Below are 20602 nucleotides of genomic sequence, written 5' to 3' on the forward strand. Positions count from 1 at the left end.
ACTCACTGTTTCAAAAGTATACCCACAAGATGTAAAGTTTAGTGTGACAAAATCACTTACCAACCTTTCCTATGTAAAATTAACTTAATTGCCATGACGATGTAATGTCAACAAACCCTAAAACCCTACGACGACTGAAATAATTACGTTTTAAACAACTTTACAGCTCAAATAATAGTTAATAAATAATAGTTTTAACAGAAGAATTAATCTGAGTGCTTTTATAAAATTATAAGCTTCACATTTCTGCCTTACAACCCTCCAAAATTTGGCCCCATTCATGTCCATTGTAAGTGCCTCACTGTAACCTCATTATTTTTTTTTTGTGCATTTTTTAAAGAAATGGAGGGATTCGAAAAATGTTTTTGTGGTAATGATGCCCACAAATGCAGTCGATAGAACTTAACTTATATTGGACCTAGAACATTCCTTTAACAACATCTTCTCTTGAGTTTCAACTGTTCTCAATTTCTTATTTCTCTTCCTTTGTTCTTTATACTTCTATGAATCGTGCATTAGCCTAATGTGGATTAACATAAAAATAATTTCAGTTTTGTTTATAAAAACAAAAACTAATTTTGGTTACGGTAAAGTGTAATGGAAGTGAACAAGGCCAGTCTATAAACATTAAAACACACACCGTTTCCAAACATTATAAGGCTACATGATTTTCGTGTGATAAAATCATAGATTCACTGGGTTTACTTTAGTTTTTGCTAAACTAAAATCATTGGCAAAAAAAATTGATGTTTAGCTCTTGTGACTTTTCCTTTGAAACTGTGTGTATTGTAATGTTTATGCACTTGCACCATTCAATTCCATTGCAATTGCCTTACTTTAATAGCATTATTAGATTTTGTTTTTTAATAAACAAGGGATGAGTCTAAATTATTTTTTGTGGTAATCAACATTTTGCCACCAATGCTGTCGATCGATCAGCTAACTTGTAAGATAACTTGTATTGAACCCAAAACATTCCTTTACATTTTTCCTTTATGGTTAGAAGATCATGAATATTGAAATAAAATGTAGGAAGCATTTATGCATAAATCAAGGTAATTCCAAAGAGTTTTAAGATAACTAAGATAGTAAGTTCCATCTATAAACCTTTCAGAAATAAACAAAAAAGTATGGAAATCAGGGCACCAATTTAGTGAAACGGCATACATCTCATTTAGAGGTTTTTTCAAGTATTTCATGACTTGAATATATATATATATATATATATATATATATATATATATATATATATATATATATATATATATATATATATATATTTACAGTAGATATCCATCTTTATTGCACCATTTTCACAAAACAATAACTTTAACAAATGTTTACAAATCTGGCACTAATACAGCTGTAAAAAGCACTTCATTAGTTTGAACTCTGGTACTCCATAAACCTCACAACTGCTTAACTGAGATCACTTTAAATACTACATCAAAAGTCTAACAAAGTCACCTTTAAAAACAACTTGCAACATTCCACCAAATAGAACAATGTACTATGAACAGCTGTTACAAGCATCTAGTACATTCAGTTACAATAAAAGCTCAGTAGTAGAGATATTCAACTTTGGCTGTTCTGTCGCTAATATCAGATACTAAGATATAACAAAGTGCATCACTGTCCAGTGACCAATAGGCTTGTGAGTGAAAAGTCTTTTAACAAGAGAGTCCACTCTAATGGCAACCTTAAACACTTCAGTCAAAAAAGTATGTAATATCTAACTTGAGAGGTATATGAATGGCATTAGTAGGTTTGCAAAGCTTCAGTCCAATGAGGAAATTCCTATAATGTAATACACTTTTATGTAACAAACCCTTCTAGATTGAATCTTATTAGCTGGGACACGTTAGACCAAAGGTATATACCACTGCATATAATGCACCATGATGTCAAGCTAATATGTGGTGAGATATTACCCTGCAGCCAAAAAGAAAGTGAGTTTGTCTGTGTATATAGTATGTTTATATTCTGTACTTTGCTGGAGTCCTTGTTTATCACAACACAATCTGGTTACATTAGAGTGGGACATCACTGTTAACATTACCAACTGTGACAACACAATCCCTCTCTCTATCTCTGTCTCTTAGTCTCACACATACATACTCACTCAATCTTAAATTCTAACACACAATCAAGGCATTGGTATTTTTTAGTTTGTGTTTCATTTTGTGTTACATTAGCTGATTCTTTGAAGACTGTAGTCATTCTCTGTGTCCATAGAGCTGCTGTGTCCAGAGGATGGGTATAAATCACGCTTCAACAAGCGGTTGGCCCCTGTTACCAAGACCTTCTTGTACTGCTGGCGCAGGAGGGAGTAGGCAAAAGGGTCTGAAGCTGCCTTGCTGTATGTTAAACACTTGCTGACAATACCCCAGTGTCTGTTGATGTCCACTAAGGGAAGCAGCTCAGCCAGCCTTGGAGACATAGAAGAATTCATTAACAACAAAATTTAGACTGTAGCGGCCACACTGTAAAACATTTGTGTCAGGTAACCTAAACAAATTGGCTTGATGTTGTAACATCTAAATGAACTAGGTCAAACATTTTTATTTAACCTGACAAATTAGGTTACACCAACGAAAGTAACTGTTATGGGTTTTTAATTGTCAAGTAGAAATAGATCCTTGAGTTGACAATTGCAGGTTCCCACTTTTTTTCAGGGCAGATTAGCATCACATATAAACAAAACTAAATATAAATTTACCATCATTGCATTAGCAGTGAATTTGTTGTTTGCCAAAACCGATGGTCTTTTCTAAAATACAAATAAAGCAATATAATGACATGAAATAATGGTATGTTGACATTGGATTCTAAAGGGATGAGCAGAAGGGAATAGTATGTGTTACAGATATGGATATGTGAAGAAAATGGAAAGATCAGATCAGATGAGCCTTATTACAAGATCATGTTCCAGTCCTCTGAAAAACGAAAAGTGTTTTTGTGTCCTGTCACCTCTGGCGCATAAGAGCTATTCTTAGTAAGATTTTTTTTAGTCTTGTTAGCGTCATCTCACGACTCAATTAAATGACGCCATTTCGATAAAAACGTTTTCTTATTTATTTTTTTTACTTTTTAATAGTATAAAACATTTCTACAAGCGAATGAAGTTCATAATAATAAATGAAAGGATGTTGAATGCTTGCCTTTGTTTTGTCTATCTTTTATCTAAAGATCACTTATATTTCATCCATGCGTAATACACAGTCCCTCCCAGATTATTTGAAATGTGACAGCGTTAATGTAAAATGTTATGGTGAAAATAGCACATAGCCTACCTTGTAATGACATAAGGGGCGAAACAGATGATGAAAGACCCAATGAAAATGCTGATTTTCTTAGTGGCACGCTGTTTTCTCCTCTTTTGTTCTGCAAGACAGCGCTGCTTAACACTACAAGGGAGTAAATGTCAATGAGATGGGGAAACCATGCTCAAACAGCCCTATTCTAATATTTGACGCTTATTAGAATGAACTGGCATAAATACCTTGGGTGAATATCTACTAGTAAGAAGAGGGTCTGCATGGTTATAATGTCAATCCTCTTGCAGTGAAAGCGTGCAACTTTTAACACCTTTAAGTATGTAACGCACAAAATCAGGAGCGAAAGCATGAAGCTGGTGGCATGAAAGACAATGGTGAACACAGTGAATTTAATCCGCGCGCTCTCGTCGTTCAAATGCAACGTGCAGGATGCGTAAATGGGATTGTAGTCAAACCAGGAGAAAAGCAGCGGGATGAGGGAGAACGTGAGCGAATGAAGCCACGCGTAACACACCATGACCAGCGCGTCCCGGTAGCGCATTTTGCTTGAGTAACTCAGCGGGAACACCACAGCGATCCATCGGTCTATACTGAGGGCTGCCATGCTCAGCATGCTGTTGGCTGTCAGAAAGGTCTCCAGAAAGCTGACCGTGCGACAGACGCAGTCTCCAAAAGGCTGCTGGTGTTTCACGATCCCCACTAAAGTGAATGGCATGTTCAGAACCGAAATTAGTATGTTGCAAAATGACAAGTTCATGGTGAACACCCCTGGCACCTGTCGGCGTATTTCGCTGCTGTGAATGAAGCATAGCAACACCAGTAAGTTCGACAACAAAGAAACAATCGCGACCACAACGATAAAAGAAGCAAACAGAATTTCCGCAAAGTCCATTTCTCTCTTCAAAAGTCCACTTGCGGTGTATTTGACCCTGTTGATGGTAGATATGTTATCAAGAGCATGACTTTTCATTTGTTAAACATGGTGTTCTTTCAGCAAAATAACTCCAGTAGTAATTCGCAGAAGGCGCAACTTGCGTGCGCTGTCCAGAGTGCTGAAGCACAATCGCGTCTTCTTTACGCGCCTGCACATTTCGATCTTTACATTTGTAACAAAACGATGGAAATCATTTCGAATGAATACACATTGCACTTTTATGGCAGAATACAAGCCATGTAATTTCCATCATCCATCTGAGACGCTCAGTTCTGCGCTTCGCTGCGCTCGTGCTGCCGGAGCTCAGGGACTCGATCACGCTCACTGCTGCTTTTTTCTTGGATCATGCGCACAAGGAAGGCGAATGTGGGAGGCTGTTTTGTAGAAATTGTGAAATAAATCTTGTGGCTACGCTTAACGATTATATTTTAAAAAGCTATTTTAAACAAATGTGGCAAAGTTACCTGGAAACCTTTGTCATTATAAAAAGTGATAAAGCAGCTTTTTCTGCCTGATTTAACCCATGAAATTAGTTTTGTTGGTGTAATCTAATGTATTCATGTTGATTCAAGGATGATAAGTAATATTTTTCTCTTGAATAAAACTAGTTAATTTAGATGTTTCCATATTTAAGTTGTTACATTTATTTTTCAGTGTATTTCAAATTAATGATTGTTTAAAAACAAAGCAGAAATGATGCCTCTTAAATGGTGTGCACTTATATAGTGCTTTTCTTTAAACCTTAGAGGTTACCAAAGCGCTTTACACTGTGTCCCAATCACCCATTCACACACACATTCACACTCACACTCATACACAGCCAATGGCTGGCGCTATTGGGAGCAAATTGGGGTTCAGTGTCTTGCCCAAGTACACTTCGGCATGTGGAGTCGTGTGGGCCGTGAATCGAACCGCCAACCCGCTCTACCACTTGAGCCACAGCCGCTCCATAATCATGATGGAGATGAAGCCAAGTTCCGTCAGGGGCCACTTTCCTTTAAAAGAAAGATGCTCCTTTGCATAGCAAAGGTTCCAAATTTCCAAAAAGTTTTTTTTTTTTTTTTTTTTTTTTGCAGCAATGTCACTGAAGAAACCATTTTATTACATTTTAGAACCTTTCAGTGAAAGGTTCTAAAAAAATTTAAAGACCCTTTTAAAGTATAGAGACTCTACTCTAAAGAATCCTCTTTTTACTTTTGTGCAATGAGAAGGTTCTATAGATGTTAAAGGTTCTTCATGGATCTATAGATGTTAAAGGTTCTTCATGGAGTCTTACATGCCGATAAAGAACCTTTATTTTTAAGAGTGGGACTTAGTGAAATGAATTGTGCTGTATGTGATTCATGAACAGATTTAATGAATTTAAAATTATCTAGAGAAGTTTGTCAAGCATGTCTGCGCATTGCTGTATTCTGTATAACACAGCTTCATTTAGAGTGACAACATCATACTATTACAAATTATTGATTTGGTGATTACGAGCAAACAAGAGGGCATTAAAACCTCTAATTAAGTGTCATTACAGCACCTGTTCCTCAGTGAAGGGCTTCCCCTGGGAGCACATGAGCCAGAACCAGGGCTCACTATCAAGTCTTTACAAATGGCACATCAAAAAGGAGCTAGACAGTAGCTAAGAATCAGCACCAGCTGCACATCTGGGGACAGTGGGTGTCTTCTCTATTATAAGTCTATCGGCATGATACAGGCTTATTATCCCACCTGTGCCTATCTCTGAAATTTGAGCCTCTGAACGATCTATCTATCTATCTATCTATCTATCTATCTATCTATCTATCTATCTATCTATCTATCTATCTATCTATCTATCTATCTATCTATCTATCTATCTATCTATCTATCTATCTAGCTATCTATCTATCTATATATCTCTACAAGATGTTGGAAACTTTACTTTGAGATTCTAATCCATGTTGACATGATTGCATCACCTAATTTTTGCAGATTTGTCAGTTGCACATTTATGCTGCAAATCTCCCATTGAGAAGGCCACTGAAGAACAGCAAACTCCTTGTCATGTTCATGAAACCAGTTTGACAAGACTTTTGCTTTGTGAGCATTATCATGCTGGAAGAAACCATTAGAAGATGGGTAAATTATGGCCATGAAGGTATGCAAATGGTCTGCAACAATCCTCAAATAGGCTGTGGCATTCAGGCGATGATTGATTAATGGGCCAAAAGTGTGCCATAATACATTCCCCACACCATTACACCACCGCCACCAGCCTGGACTGTTGACACAAGGCAGGTTTGGTCCATGGATTCATGCAGTTGGTGCCAAATTCTGACCCTATCATCTGTGTGCCTTAGCTGAAATAAAGATTCATCAGATGTATTTCCAGTCTTCATCTGTCAAGGTTTGGTGACCCTGTGCACACTGCAGCCTCAGCTTTCTGTTCTTGGCTGACAGAAGTGGAACCCGACATGGCCTTCTGCTGTTGTAGCACATCAGACTCAAGGTTCAATGTGCTGTGCATTCTGAGATACTATTTCTCACACCACAATTGTACAGAGTAGTTATCTAAGGCTAAGCGACCGTAGCCTTTCTTTCAGCTCAAACCATCTGGCCATTCTCTATTGACTTCTCTCACCAACAAGGTGTTTCCATCCACAGAAATGTCTCAAACTCACTGGATGTTTTGTTTTTGGCACCATTCTAAATAAACTCTAGAGAATGATGTACATAAAAATCACTTTTAACTTATAAGGTTATTAAAATATTATTTTCACACTAAAATTATGCTTACACATAATGTTTATTTACATCTTGTGGCTATTCTTTTGAAATATTGTGTATTTTAATAAGGGACAAGTTGAACAGATTTTTTGAAAATTCCTTTAGTATTTATACAATATTAGGGTGGAATTGTAGAATCATCACAACTGAGGCTCAGTCACTTCTTAAGATAAACATTATTTGGCATGATGTAACATGCCTGAGCACTGTAGCATCTGTCTGAAGTCTAGAGGGAGTAGGTTAAATTAATTTTACATATAGTCACTACCACAGCTTCCCCAATGTCTTCTCAGCATTTATTAAAACCCACAAGAAGTTCTGGTCAAAATGGCATTCCTTCCTCTAGAGCTCTAACCAAGCAATAACATAGGAAAAGGACTGACAATGTTTTAGCCTTTGTGGTTCTATTTCTATCAAGTAAATATTCTTTACAGTCTCAGCACATGCACACACCCATTTACTCATCATAATGTTTAAACATCTCATTAATTTCTTGTAAATCTATATTTCTCATGTGAAATGGCTTGCACACAGGTTTGAGGGCTTCTCTCATCATAGCTCAAGCTGCATATGTCAGCTGCAAAAAATATTCCTCTGTATGCTCTAGTGAGATTTCCATTGAAGTATCTGATACCCAGTAGCACATTAAAGAAAGATGACTTACAAATGAAAATAGCACAGCCATATTCTTTTTTCCCTTGAAGCTATTTTAGAAGACTGGAGTTGTAATCAGTAACAATATGCAGTTCTGATATATGCTAAATATAAGTCAATTGAACTAATTTAATCTAATAATATAACTAAAGCAATGTCACACCAGCAAGAGTGCTGTATGTCCATCTATAAGCATGGCTGTGATTCAGCCAAGTGCCACAGGCAATAAAAGCCATGCTGATAGATGGACAACAGTTCGATTGCGAATGTGATATTGCATTTATACAACAGTTCAACGAACAAGTAAATAAATAAGTAGGGAAAACTAAGGACTGTCCAAAAAAAATGCTAATTTTCTGCCGTTTATAGTTCGAAAGATGCGCCGAAGCCTTCGTTAAGGCAAATGAGCATGTGCCTGTTGCCATGATGACAGTAATTCTGAGCTGTTAGTTTAACTCTATTCATCAGCTGGAGTGTGGTTGTAATCCTCTTTAAGTGAATGTGGAGTGAAGCTACCATACATGCAATTGGAATTATAATACAAGATATTTTCTCATGTTCAAGTGATTTGATGTCGGAGAGAAAACATGGAGGAAGCCAGTTTCATTGTTGTATATTTCTTGGGGAACTCTAATTTTGACACTGACACAGAAAGCATTCTCCCCTCTCCCATGTTGAAAGTTCTTGTCTTAAATGTCACAGCGATGAATGTTAATTCACAAATCCAGCTGCTCTTACACATCTGCACTGCTCTTACACATTAGTTTGGAACACCACAAACAAGTAACGTGGCATCTCTCTTCCAATCAGTTTCGAGGACCGAAACTAACTGTTGTATAAAATATTATAAACACTATAAGGGATTCATCACATGCCATTTTTGTCAAGAAAATGTGCAAATTAAGATTGGCGATTTAACGTGTGTGGCAGGGCGGAGGGCGGGGCCGGGTCGTGATCCTACACACCCGGTACTGTATTAGGCTAATCAAGCCTCCGAGAGGGATAAAGGTCGACTGCAGAGGATCGTGCGGGAGAGAGAGATCGTTTACAGGCATGTCCGTCATGTGTGTGTGTTTGTGTCTTCTCCCAGGTCGAGGAAGGCGGGGATGACCTGACTGGGCACAAACACACACACATGACGGACATGTCCATAAACGATCTCTCTCTCCTGCACGATCCTGTGCAGTCGACCTTTATACCTATTGGAGACTTGATTAGCCTAATACGGGACCGGGTGTGTAGGATCACGACCCGGCCCCTCCCTCCGCCCTGCCACATGTGTTAATTCAGTGCGATTGATTATATAAAAACATAACTTGTTCAAACAATTAACACAAATAATCATGCCCTGTGACCATATGGAAATTCTGTAATAAGAAATTTTCTTACAAGAAGAGCAATTCAAGCTTAGAGTGCCACCTTATATTTGTGAGTCTGAGTCATCAGGGGGCAGTCAGCAACTCCAGATGTACAGGCAACAAACCGGCAGCTGTTAAAAGACATATAGACATTGAACTCAACAAGGCGTCATAAATATGTGGCATTTGTGGCTAGAGACGTTGAAATCCAGTGAAATGCAATGTATGCACACTGAGATGCTCCAAAAGCAGGAAGAACACATCATTTACCACAATGTAATGACTGAATTATCTGAATTATTATATTTATTATATTTTATAGAAAGTGTTGGGGAGTAACGGAATACATGTAACGGGATTACATATTTAAAATACAAAATATAGCTAATTGTATTCCACTACAGTTGCAATTTAAATCATTGGTAATTAGAATAGAATTACATTCAAAAACTATTTTGATTACTGAAGAGATTACTTTGCATTTTATTGTCATTTGTTTCATTGTTTCAATATTTAGTCCTTTCAGATGGAAAACATTAATGTATATAAATTATGCGATCCAAAGTGCATTTGAACAGAAGTGAAACACTTTCTGCAGACAGAGAAGTTTGGAGCAGAAGAAATAGAAATAAACCTTAAATAAAGCTAAAATGTTTTTAATCTTTTAGACATGCACATGTTACCAGGCACGATCATATTTGTTTATCAAGAAAATTTTCGTTGGATCATAATTAAATTTTTCTAGTAAGACCTTTGATATTAGGGCAAAATTTGTTTTCTTGATAATAATTTTTGTATTGTTTTCCTTTAAAAATTTGTAAAATCCTTTGTGAAGCAGGGCGTGGTCATGTGTCTGTCACTGGTGAGAGAGGAAGCGGTAAGGCCCATCACCTGGTGATTAAAGATGCTTAACACCTGTTTCTCGTTACAGTGATGACGGAGACGGGCTTGAAAAGGCCGCAGAGAACGGCAGTGAGGGAGAGAAATTTGCGTGAATCTGAAAAGCCTTCTCTTTGTTTATGAAGCTGAAAAGCTATACTTTGTCTGTGAAGCTGAAAGCTTGAATAAAAGCTGATTTACCTTGACTGGAGCTCTCGCCGTGGCTTTATTGCTCGCCCATTAACACTGTAATCAGCCACAGCTGGGCAAGATAATCCGCTGCAGGTGTCTGACCCGGAATAGCTCCGCACAGTCGCCGCTCTTACCACCCCACTCTCCACAACTGTCTCACCTCCTTTATAGACTTGGGCCGTGAGCCCCGCCTGCCTCAGCGACCTCAAGATGATGCATATGACACTGCTAATCACTACTGTATATAATAATATCATTGAAGTTGGCAGCGGCATACGCAGCGTGTGGCCAGAGGATCTTATCCATGAGGCACGTGGCGGGAGCCCCGAACAAACCGAACGGAAGAGTGAAGAATTGGTGTAATCCGAACGGTGTGGAAAAGGCAGTTTTTTCTTGGGATAATGGAGTTAAGGGGATCTGTTAATATCCCTTAGTTAAATCCAGTGTCGAATAAATTTGAGCCGCACCCAACCGATCGAGCAGTTTGTCAATTCAGGGCATTGGGTATGCGTCATTGACTTTCTGGTAATCAACACAGAACCGGACTGACCCATCACCCTTAGGTACAAGAACCACCGAGCTCGCCCAATCGCTGTGCGATTCTTCTATTAACCCCATCACAAGCATTGCCTCTAATTCGTCCCGAATCAAATTTTTCTTGTGTTCGAATATGTGGTATGGCCAACTACGCACTACCACTCCTGGTGGGGTCTCGATATGGTGTTGTATCAGGTTAATCTGACCGGGAAGAGGAAAGAACATGGCCGCAAACTCGTTTTGCAACCTGGCCTCCTCCGTGAGCTGGGACGGTGAGAGGTGGTCTCCACAAGGGACCGGGTGAATGGATCAGCTTTTAACTTCACCTCTGGCCCCAGCTCCGCCCTCTCCGGAACTACTGTCACCATGGACACAGGGACCGCCTCTCTCCACAATTTAAGGAGGTTGAGGTGGTAAATATGAAGTTAATTTAACTTCATAATCGAGATCTCCGACTCGCAGTGTAACCTCAAAGGGTCCTTGCCACTTGTCGAGTAATTTTGAGCACGATGTGGGTAGTAATAAAAGTATTTTTTCTCCTGGAGCCTCTCCTCGACTGGAGCTCTCGCCATGGCTTTATCGCTCGCCCATTAATGCTGTAATCAGCCAGAGCTGGGCGAGATAATCTGTGCAGGTGTCCAACCCGGCCTCACTCCGCACAGTCGCCGCTCTGCCCGCCCCACTCTCCACATCCTTAAAACAAGATCACTTTAATTAATCTTGTTTAAAAAAAAATACACTGTATAAGATATTTAGGTTTCTCAGAGAATGTATTTGTAACATGTCTATTTTGTTTTACTGTTCTGGACAGAGTTTTTATTGTCAAAACATGTGATAAATCTACCAGTGCTGAAGAAGTAATCCAAAGTATTTAGAATAAGTTACTGACCTTGAGTAATCTAAAAGAATATATTACAAATTAATTTTTACCGCATGTATTCTGTAATCTGTAGTGGAATACATTTCAAAAGTAACCCTCCCAACACTGTTTATAGAACAGTTAGTTATGGTCCTTGAATCTGATTGAACGAGAGGCCTGGGAAGCTCTACTATTTGTGTCACTACACTTGTTTCTGGGCATTCCAAACTAACGTGTAAGAGCAGAGCAGACGTGTAAGAGCAGCTAGATGTGTGAATTTCTATTTATCTCTGTGACATTAAAGATTTAAGCCAGGGCAGGTGTCGGGAAAAAAAATTGTCTTGTATGTGCTATGACTGAGCTGATGTTGACAAAATGCGTTGTCAGTCAGTGCGGGAGTTTCTTTGAAGTGTTCCGGAATTGTCTCCACTTGATGATCGCTCGGATTACTACTACACTATAGCTGAGAAATAGTTAAACTAACAGCTTCAGCATTACTGCCAGTCACAGCTGAAAGTCACAACAGACGAAAGTAATCAAACACGCTCAGGACGCTTACCTGATACCCAAGTTTCCGAGTTTGGAGAAGACGTAAACGTTCAACATGTTGGAAGAGAGAACACTTTCTGTGTTGAGTCAAAATAAGAGTTCCCCAAGAAATATATGAGAATGAAACTGGCTTCCTCCATGTTCTCTCTCCAACAACAAAACTCTTGAACGTGAGTGAAATAGTTGTAGGATATTTCTGATAGCACGCATGGCAGCATCACTCCATGATTGCTTGAAGCAGATTACTATAACACTACTGCTGAGGAATAGAGTTTAACTAACAGCTGCAGCACTACTATTCATCACTGTAACAGTGATAATCACAGGTAATCACGTGCTCATTCTTGCCAATGTAAAAAAATTGTGGAAACTACATAACGGAGAGTGGGCTTTTTCCATCCAGGCCATTAGATTTTATTAGAGAATTATTTGTATTATATTACCACATACAGAGAGACTTTTCTATGTGTTTCTATGTGCATGTTGGATGGCATCTGGCTTCTCTCACCTCTCTCTCTCTCTCTCTCTCTCTCTCTCTCTCTCTCTGTACATATACACACAAATCCTTGTTTCTCCAATAACTTGTTAGAAACAATCCAAGCTGTTGTTAGTGGTTTTAAAGTGTGATTTTAAATTTAGTAACAGAGGCATTTTTTTCAAACTAGCAATGGCAGAATTTGTGATGTACAGTTGAAGTCAGAAGTTTACATACACTTATAAAATAAAATAAAACTCTTTTTTAACCACTCCACAGATTTCATATTAGCAAACTATTGTTTTGGCAAGTCGTTTAGGACATCTACTTTGTGCATGATACAAGTAATTTTTCCAACAATTGTTTACAGACAGATTGTTTCACTTTTACATGACTATATCACAATTCCAGTGGGTCAGAAGTTTAAATTCACTGAGTTAACAGGGCCTTTAAGCAGCTTAGAATATTCCAGAAAACTATGTCAAGCCTTTAAGCAATTAGCCAGTTAGCTTCTGATGAGTCAATTGGAGGTGTACCTGTGATTGTACTTTAATGCCTTCCTTCAAACTTAGTGCCTCTTTGCTTGACATCATGGAAAAATCCAAATAAATCAGCCAAGACCTCAGAAAAAAAAATTGTGGACCTCCACAAGTCTGGTTCATCCTTGAGATCAATTTCCAAATGCCAAAAAGCTACAACGTTCATTTGTACAAACAACGTTTTTTGTTTACCATTAAAAAAACAAACAAAAAAAAAAGGCTGTGGAAATTATGAACAAGAACAAAAGAACTGTTTTTGCTCAGAACGAACCGAATTGAAAAACATATTGTTTTTAGTCCCTGCTCTCAAGTAATCGTTCTGAATTGCTCTTGAGTCCTTTATTAGAGCCCAACATGACTAATGGACCTGAAAGCTATCTCATTACAATTAAGCTGAGCTTTTAACTACAGTACAGATAACTGTTTCAGGCCAGGCAGAATGTTTTTTATAAAACCATTTTAAATGTAAAACCTTAGAAACAGTCATGTCACATTGAGCAAATATTGCTACAATATCTACATACAAGTACTAATTATTTTTGCAAATTTTATTTGCACAACTGAGACATGCAGATAAATCTATGCAAAACTGTGCAGTGGGTGTCCATGCATTAACTATTCAAGTGAGGATTATTTTCCAGTAACTCTGTAACGTCACAGTGTGGTGTAAGCATAAGTAAAATATTGCAGCTGTGACATAATTTATCACTGACTTCCCTCTCTCTGAAATGAGCATCTAGTCACAGGTGGCACACCAGCGGCTCATGCAGCCAGAGTTTGTGTATGTGTGTGTGTGTGTGTGTGTGTGTGTGTGTGTGTGTGTGTGTGTGTGTGTGTGTGTGTGTGTGTGTGTGTGTACTGAATCTAATAGATCATGACATCTCAACGCAGTCTTTGTAAATCTCATGCAATCCACTCATTATTTGAAGAGATTCAACAATTATATCCAATTATACCCAAGTCAATAGAATTGCACCAAATGGAATTAATTAAAGACTTTGTACAGCAAGAAGAGTTATAGTTGACAGTTTTTTGAAACCCACAATAGTTCTTTTGTTCCCATTTGTTCTTTAGGACATGTAAGGAAGGTGGTGGTGTTGAAAATTGAAAAAGTAAAGGCGCTAAATAGAAAGCTGTTTGGCAACAGAGACAGCGTGAAATGACTGTTGTGAGGCATTCCCGGCTGGCACAGGTACGTTCAAAGAGTCATGTTGTCATGGAAACGCTCAGTCTTGTAAGGTATTTTGTTGTTGAAATGGCAGTGGATTAAAATAACTTGTCACAGCATTGCAAGTAGACTTGTTGACTTGTGTCACAATAACTGACAGATATGATTCTTTAACTCTTGCATTACAATATTTTAATGCCAATGTGACACAAATCCCAGTTCTTGAAATATTTTAATAGCAGTGAAAATCAACACAGTTCTTGAAATACTTTTGGAAGTTTTCCTAATGTTTCTGATGAACTGTGTGTGTGTGTGTGTGTGTGTGTGTGTGTGTGTGTGAGCGTGTATTTATCACTTTGTGGGGACCAAATGTCCCCATAAGGATAGTAAAACCCGAAATTTTTGACCTTGTGGGGACATTTTGTCGGTCCCCATGAGGAAAACAGCTTATAAATCATACTAAATTATGTTTTTTGAAAATGTAAAAATGCAGAAAGTTTTCTGTGAGGGTTAGGTTTAGGGGTAGGGTTAGGTTTAGGGGATAGAATATAAAGTTTGTACAGTATAAAAACCATTATGTCTATGGAAAGTCCCCATAAAACATGGAAACACAACTGTGTGTGTGTGTGTGTGTGAGCGTGTATTTATCACTTTGTGGGGACCAAATGTCCCAATAAGGATAGTAAAACTCGAAATGTTTGACCTTGTGGGGACATTTTGTCGGTCCCCATGAGGAAAACAGCTTATAAATTATACTAAATTATGTTTTTTGAAAATGTAAAAATGCAGAAAGTTTTCTGTGAGGGTTAGGTTTAGGGGTAGGGTTAGGTTTAGAATAGAATAGAATATAAAGTTTGTACAGTATAAAAACCATTATGTCTATGGAAAGTCCCCATAAAACATGGAAACACAACGTGTGTGTGTGTGTGTGTGTGTGTGTGTGTGTGTGGTTGGTGGAGATGCCTTTCTCTTCTGAAACTAACCCAGTCGCACATCCCACATTGCTTAAAGTAAACAGCACTTTCCAATCCAAACAGTCCCACACAACGGCTCAGGATGAGACAGTTATGCAATAGTTCAAAAGTGTTTGGAAAATCTCTGCAGTTTTTTATTGGAAAAAAATTTACAATGAATTGGGGAACACACACTATAATCTAATGAAAAAAAAAAAGTTTTTAAAAATGTTTTCTATTATCCTAATGGACCTCCAAAAGTGTAATCTTTGAATGGTATTTTCTGTGTCAAAAGGGCTCAATTAAGACATTGTTAAGCTGTTTATTGGCTGTCAATGCTTGATATAAAAACATCATGAGTAGTAACTTATCTGATGTTATGTATCTTTTGTGTAGTAATTCTTCAGAGAGTTTGGAACACAGCAAACATTCTCATTTTTGTGTACGTACAGCACAGTATAAAGAAGCCTCCACTAAAGATTGAATGACTTTGCCCACTGCAGGGAGCCACTGGCTTTGGCACAGTCAACCTTTGCTGAAGTCATGGGGGAGCTTCTTTCATCCAGGGACCAAAAGATCTGGATTAAGAACAGAACCAGGAGTTCGCATCAATAAAGCCTTTACACCTCACTGCTGGGCAAAAAATATAATGGACCCTGTTTGACCAACAACAACAAAGGATTCACATTTGAAAATATACTTTATTGTGTTATTAATGGTCCAATGCACTTATTCATCTAAACGTTTATCTATACTGATTATGTAACATCTCAAATCTAACTTTAAAATGTCAAAGTGTAGCAGCTCTCAGTATATATGCTTTGGAACGGGATCAAGCCAGAACTCTTCATGTTAGTTGGAGAAAGAGAACCTTGGCACCATCTCCAAAGAAGTATTTTGAACAGTGTCTGTCACATTTGCAATGTTGATGTACACTGAAATATAGATGAAACACCAGAAAACAAAGTGCTGAACTCCAGTGTGATAGCTCTATATGTGGTGCTACCTTTGCTGCCAAGGCTGTTGGCTTATATATTTTGTACTGTTCACTACAGATACTTCATATGAAGAATATCATATGTTACTGGCCTGTTGACTGAGCTAGTAGAGTGGTTACCAGTATTGGGTAGTAGTTAACTAAAAGTAGCAACACTTAACTACATATTTCAGTTGCGTGACAGTAGCTCAACGAATTTCACTTTTCCAGTAGCAAGCTCCATTTTCCATGAGGAGCAGTGTAGCATCACAAAATGCTACATTTGATACATTAAAAGGTAAACGCAATGGGTCTGAGGGATCAATCAAACACGCTCATCTAAATCAATCTATCTCTCTCTCTCTCTCTCTCTCTCTCTCTCTCGCTCTCACTCTCGCTCTCTCGCTCTCACTCTCGCTCTCTCGCTCTCTCTCATGTAATGTTAGGAAAACCAATTAATTTAGGTGAATCGGTTCTTTTAGACAGTTCATGCATATGAATACTGATTCACTTGAGCCCCACACAGCCTTAAAGGGACATCTCCAAATGTTCCTAGCTGTTTATCACGATAAATCGATTCAGTTATATAAAACAGGGCATGCCAAACCACACACTTCTGCACTATTAAACACCATTTTAAGTGAAAGTATTTTGAGTATTATGTTAACACTGAAAATGCAACAAAAAGTAATACCCGATGATGCACTTCTTCAATGAGTGTGGAATCAGTGTCATGTTTGGCACTTCATGCACTCAGCTCTCGTACATAGAGGAAGGGACGGCATTACCTGGCTGCTATGCTGGTCTGACAAAATAATTATAAATAATGGAGAATGTAGCAACTAGCAAAACTTAAGTGAAGACGGCACCCCCAAAAATTAAGTTGAATGTTTGAGGTACAAACATGGAACTGAGCTTGGCTAACATGCTAAAGCTTGCAGCAACACATCACATGCATTTGAAATGTCACTTGCTTCAGCTATTAAATGGCAAATGCTTCCATGTATTAAAAACATATTCAGAGTTCCATTTGTGACATCAATTTGGAAATTCATTTGGGACACAGATATTGTGTATATTAAGTGTAATTTCATGTTCAATTTAATGTTCTCAATGTATTTGTTTCAATCTTGGGAATATTAAGCATGGTTTTACTATAGTAATACTGTAGTTACCATGTACCTGTAATAGCTACCATGACTGTTGTAACCATCAAAAAGAGTAGCTTGACCTTCAGTTTGCACGTGCACTTTATATACAGTTCATCCGGAAAGTATTCACAGTGCTTCACTTTTTCCACATTTTGTTATGTTAAAGCCTTATTCCAAAATTGATTAAATTCATTATTTTCCTCAAAATTCTACAAACAATACCCCATAATGACAACGTGAAAGAAGTTTGTTTGAAATCTTTGCAAATTTATTAAAAATAAAAAACTAAAGAAATCACATGTACATAAGTATTCACAGCCTTTGCTCAAAACTCTGTTGAAGCACCATTGGCATCAATTACAGCCTCAAGTCTTTTTGTGTATGATGCTACAAGCTTGGCACACCTATTTTTGGGCAGTTTCTCACATCCTTCTTTGCAAGACCTCTCAAGCTCCATCAGGTTGGATGGGGAGCGTCGGTGCACAGTGGTGTCGGTGGAGTGCTGCTGTTACGAGGCGGAAGCCAAGGTTGAATCCATATGCAGTCGTTTATCAAAATCCACAGCAAACAAATCAAGAACGGCAGGCAGATAGCATAAACTTTAAGGCAGGAAGAGGTAAGACACAATGAGGCAGTCCAATCCAAACAACAGAGCAAAAGGGATAATCCAAGAGGCAAAAACAGATCAAAGCTGGCAATGGTCATACACGAGATAAACAAGACAATAACAAGAGAGCGCTAGGTAAGGCAGGTAGACTGGCAATACTTTGCGATGGCCTGTTAGCCAGGCCATGCTTAAATGTCTCAAAAACAGGAAGTAACCAGAGAAGCAGAGGGAGTGGCACACAGTCAGTACTCGGGAGAGGGCTCCCTCTGCTGGCGTGACGTTACAGAATCCCCCACCCTAGGAGTGACTCCTGGCGCTCGACGAGGACGTCCCCGTGGTCGTGGTGCTGGACGATCGGGTCTGGCTCGATGAAAGTCTTTGATAAGTGATGGATCCAAAATGTCATGGGCGACTACCCAAGATCTCTCTTCAGGTCCGACCCCTCCCAGTCCACCAAGTATTGGAGTTGACCCCCTCTCCTTCTTGAGTCCAACAATTCCTTTACCGCATAAGCAGGGGCTCCATCAATGTCCAGCGGTGGAGGTGGCTCTTGGTTCTCAATGTTGGGGTCAGCACCCAGGTGGATCGGTTTGAGGAGGGATACATGGAAGGAGGGAGAGACACGATAATTAGCTGGAAGCTCCAACTGATATGTGACCTCATTTATCTGTCTTATTATTTTAAATGGGCCTACATACCTTGGGCTTAGTTTCTTGCTTGGTAGCCGCAGCCTGAGGTCCCGTGTGGAGAGCCAGACCCTTTGTCCAGGTTGGTAGGGAGGATGTGGACGACGTTGTCCATTGGCCTGGATTTCCTGGTTCCTGACAGCCCTTTGCAGACGTACATGAGCAGTGTTCCACACCCTCTTGCTACGATGAATCCAGTCATCGACTGCAGGTACCATAGATGGTTCTCCTGACAACGGGAACATAGGGGGTTGGTATCCAAGCACGCATTGGAATGGGGTGATACCAGTGGATGAATGTCTTAAAGAGTTCTGCGTGTACTCTGCCCATGGTAGAAACTCTGCCCAGCGATGCTGTTCATGACCACAGTACGACCGTAGATACCTGCCAATCTCTTGATTCAATCTTTCCACTTGACCGTTGGACTGAGGATGATATCCTGAGGTTAAGCTGACATTGATGTCCAAATGTCTGCAGAAGGCCCTCCATACTTGTGAGGTGAATTGTGTTCCTCTATCTGAAACAATGTCTTCGGCTATGCCATAAACTCGGAAAACATGTTGAAACAGTGCTTGAGCAGTTTCCATGGCAGTGGGGAGGCCCTTCATAGGTATTAGACGGCAGGATTTTGAGAAGCGGTCAATGATAACTAGGACTGTTTTGAATTCAGTTGATGGAGGTAGATCGGTGACAAAGTCAATTGAAAGGTGTGACCAAGGTCGTTGGCAAAGGAATGGGCAAAGGTTGTAACAAACCAGAGGGTAATTGTTTGGGTGTTTTGGACTGAGCACAGATCGAGCAGGACTTGACATAGTTAGCCACATCCTTAATCATTGATGGCCACCAGAATGAATTTTGTGTGAGACAAAGAGTTCTTGAGATACCTGGATGACCTGAACAGAGTGATGTATGGATCCATTGCATAACTCTTGTACGAAGATTTACAGGAACATAGTGCTTGTTGGAGGGACAACCTTGTGGTGTTGGTTCATTCTGTTGTTCTCTTTGAATTTCCTCCATCAAATCCCATGTAACAGGTGCAATAATTACTGATGGTGGCAGAATGAACTCTGGCGTGGATTCTTTTTGGGGATGATCATGTCGCCTGGATAGGGCATCAGCCTTGCTATTTTTACTTCCTGGTCTGTAAGTTACAGTGAATTGGAATCTTGTGAAGAAAAGTGACCAGCGCGGGAGAGGGCTCCCTCTGCTGGTGTGACGTTACAGCTGCAGAGATGGTTGTTCTTCTGGAAGTTTCTCCTTTCTCCACAGAGAAATGCCCATCGGGTTCTTGGTCACCTTCCTGACTAAGGCACTTCTCCCCCGATCGCTCAGTTTGGCAGAGCGGCCAGCTCAAGGAAGAGTCCAGGTGGTTCCAAACTTCTTCCATTTACAGATGATGGAGGCCACTGTGCTCATTGGGACCTTCAATGCTGCAGAAATATTTCTGTACACTTCCCCAGATCTGTGCCTCGATACAATCCTGTCTCGGAGGTCTACAGACAATTCCTTGGACTTCATGGCTTGATTTGTGCTCTGACATGCACTGTTAACTGTGGGACCTTATATAGACAGGTGTGTGCCTTTCCAAATCATGTCCAATCAACTGAATTTACCACAGGTGGACTCCAACAAAATGTAGAAACATCTCAAGGATTATCAGTGGAAACAGGATGCGCCTGAGCTCAATTTTGAGTGTCATGGCAAAGGCTGTGAATACTTATGTGCATGTGAGTTTTCAATTTTTTTATTTTTAATAAAATTGCGAAGATTTCAAACAAACTTCTTTATGAGATATTGTTTGTAGAATTTTGAGGAAAATAATTTATATAATCTGTTTTATTAAACTGTATATAGTTGAACGATAATAAAAACCACTTGACTTGACCACTTGAAGAACCACTTGAACTTCTTTTAGTTATGAGTAGCTTGTAGCTACAGTTTCAAAATTGCTTCTCAACACTGCATTTCACATTACCAATACTAATGTGTCTAATATATACACTCAATAAGCACTTTATTAGGAACACCAGGGTCCTAATTAAGTGTC

General features: G+C 39.1%; 1 protein-coding gene across 1 annotated transcript; it reads right to left on the reverse strand.

The window, feature by feature from the left end:
- Nucleotides 1-2019: 2019 nt before the first annotated feature.
- On the reverse strand, nt 2020-4474 carry LOC127659893 (G-protein coupled receptor 26-like). Its single transcript, XM_052149871.1, has 3 exons — nt 3503-4474; nt 3294-3407; nt 2020-2429 (listed from the first exon to the last, which is right to left on the reverse strand). Exons 1-3 carry the CDS (start codon nt 4246-4248, stop codon nt 2192-2194), a joined length of 1098 nt encoding a protein of 365 aa, XP_052005831.1. The 5' UTR covers nt 4249-4474; the 3' UTR covers nt 2020-2191.
- Between the last annotated feature and the right edge of the window lie 16128 nt (nt 4475-20602).

Source organism: Xyrauchen texanus, chromosome 2, assembly GCF_025860055.1.
Source record: "Xyrauchen texanus isolate HMW12.3.18 chromosome 2, RBS_HiC_50CHRs, whole genome shotgun sequence".
Lineage (NCBI taxonomy): Eukaryota > Metazoa > Chordata > Actinopteri > Cypriniformes > Catostomidae > Xyrauchen > Xyrauchen texanus.

Coding starts and splice junctions, on each gene's coding strand:
- LOC127659893 (XM_052149871.1), bottom strand. CDS start 4,248: ATGAAAAGTCATGCTCTTGATAACATATCTACCATCAACAGGGTCAAA. Junction 3,408..3,502: donor CTAGTAGATATTCACCCAAG/GTATTTATGCCA, acceptor ACTCCCTTGTAG/TGTTAAGCAGCGCTGTCTTG. Junction 2,430..3,293: donor GCCCCTTATGTCATTACAAG/GTAGGCTATGTG, acceptor TATGTCTCCAAG/GCTGGCTGAGCTGCTTCCCT.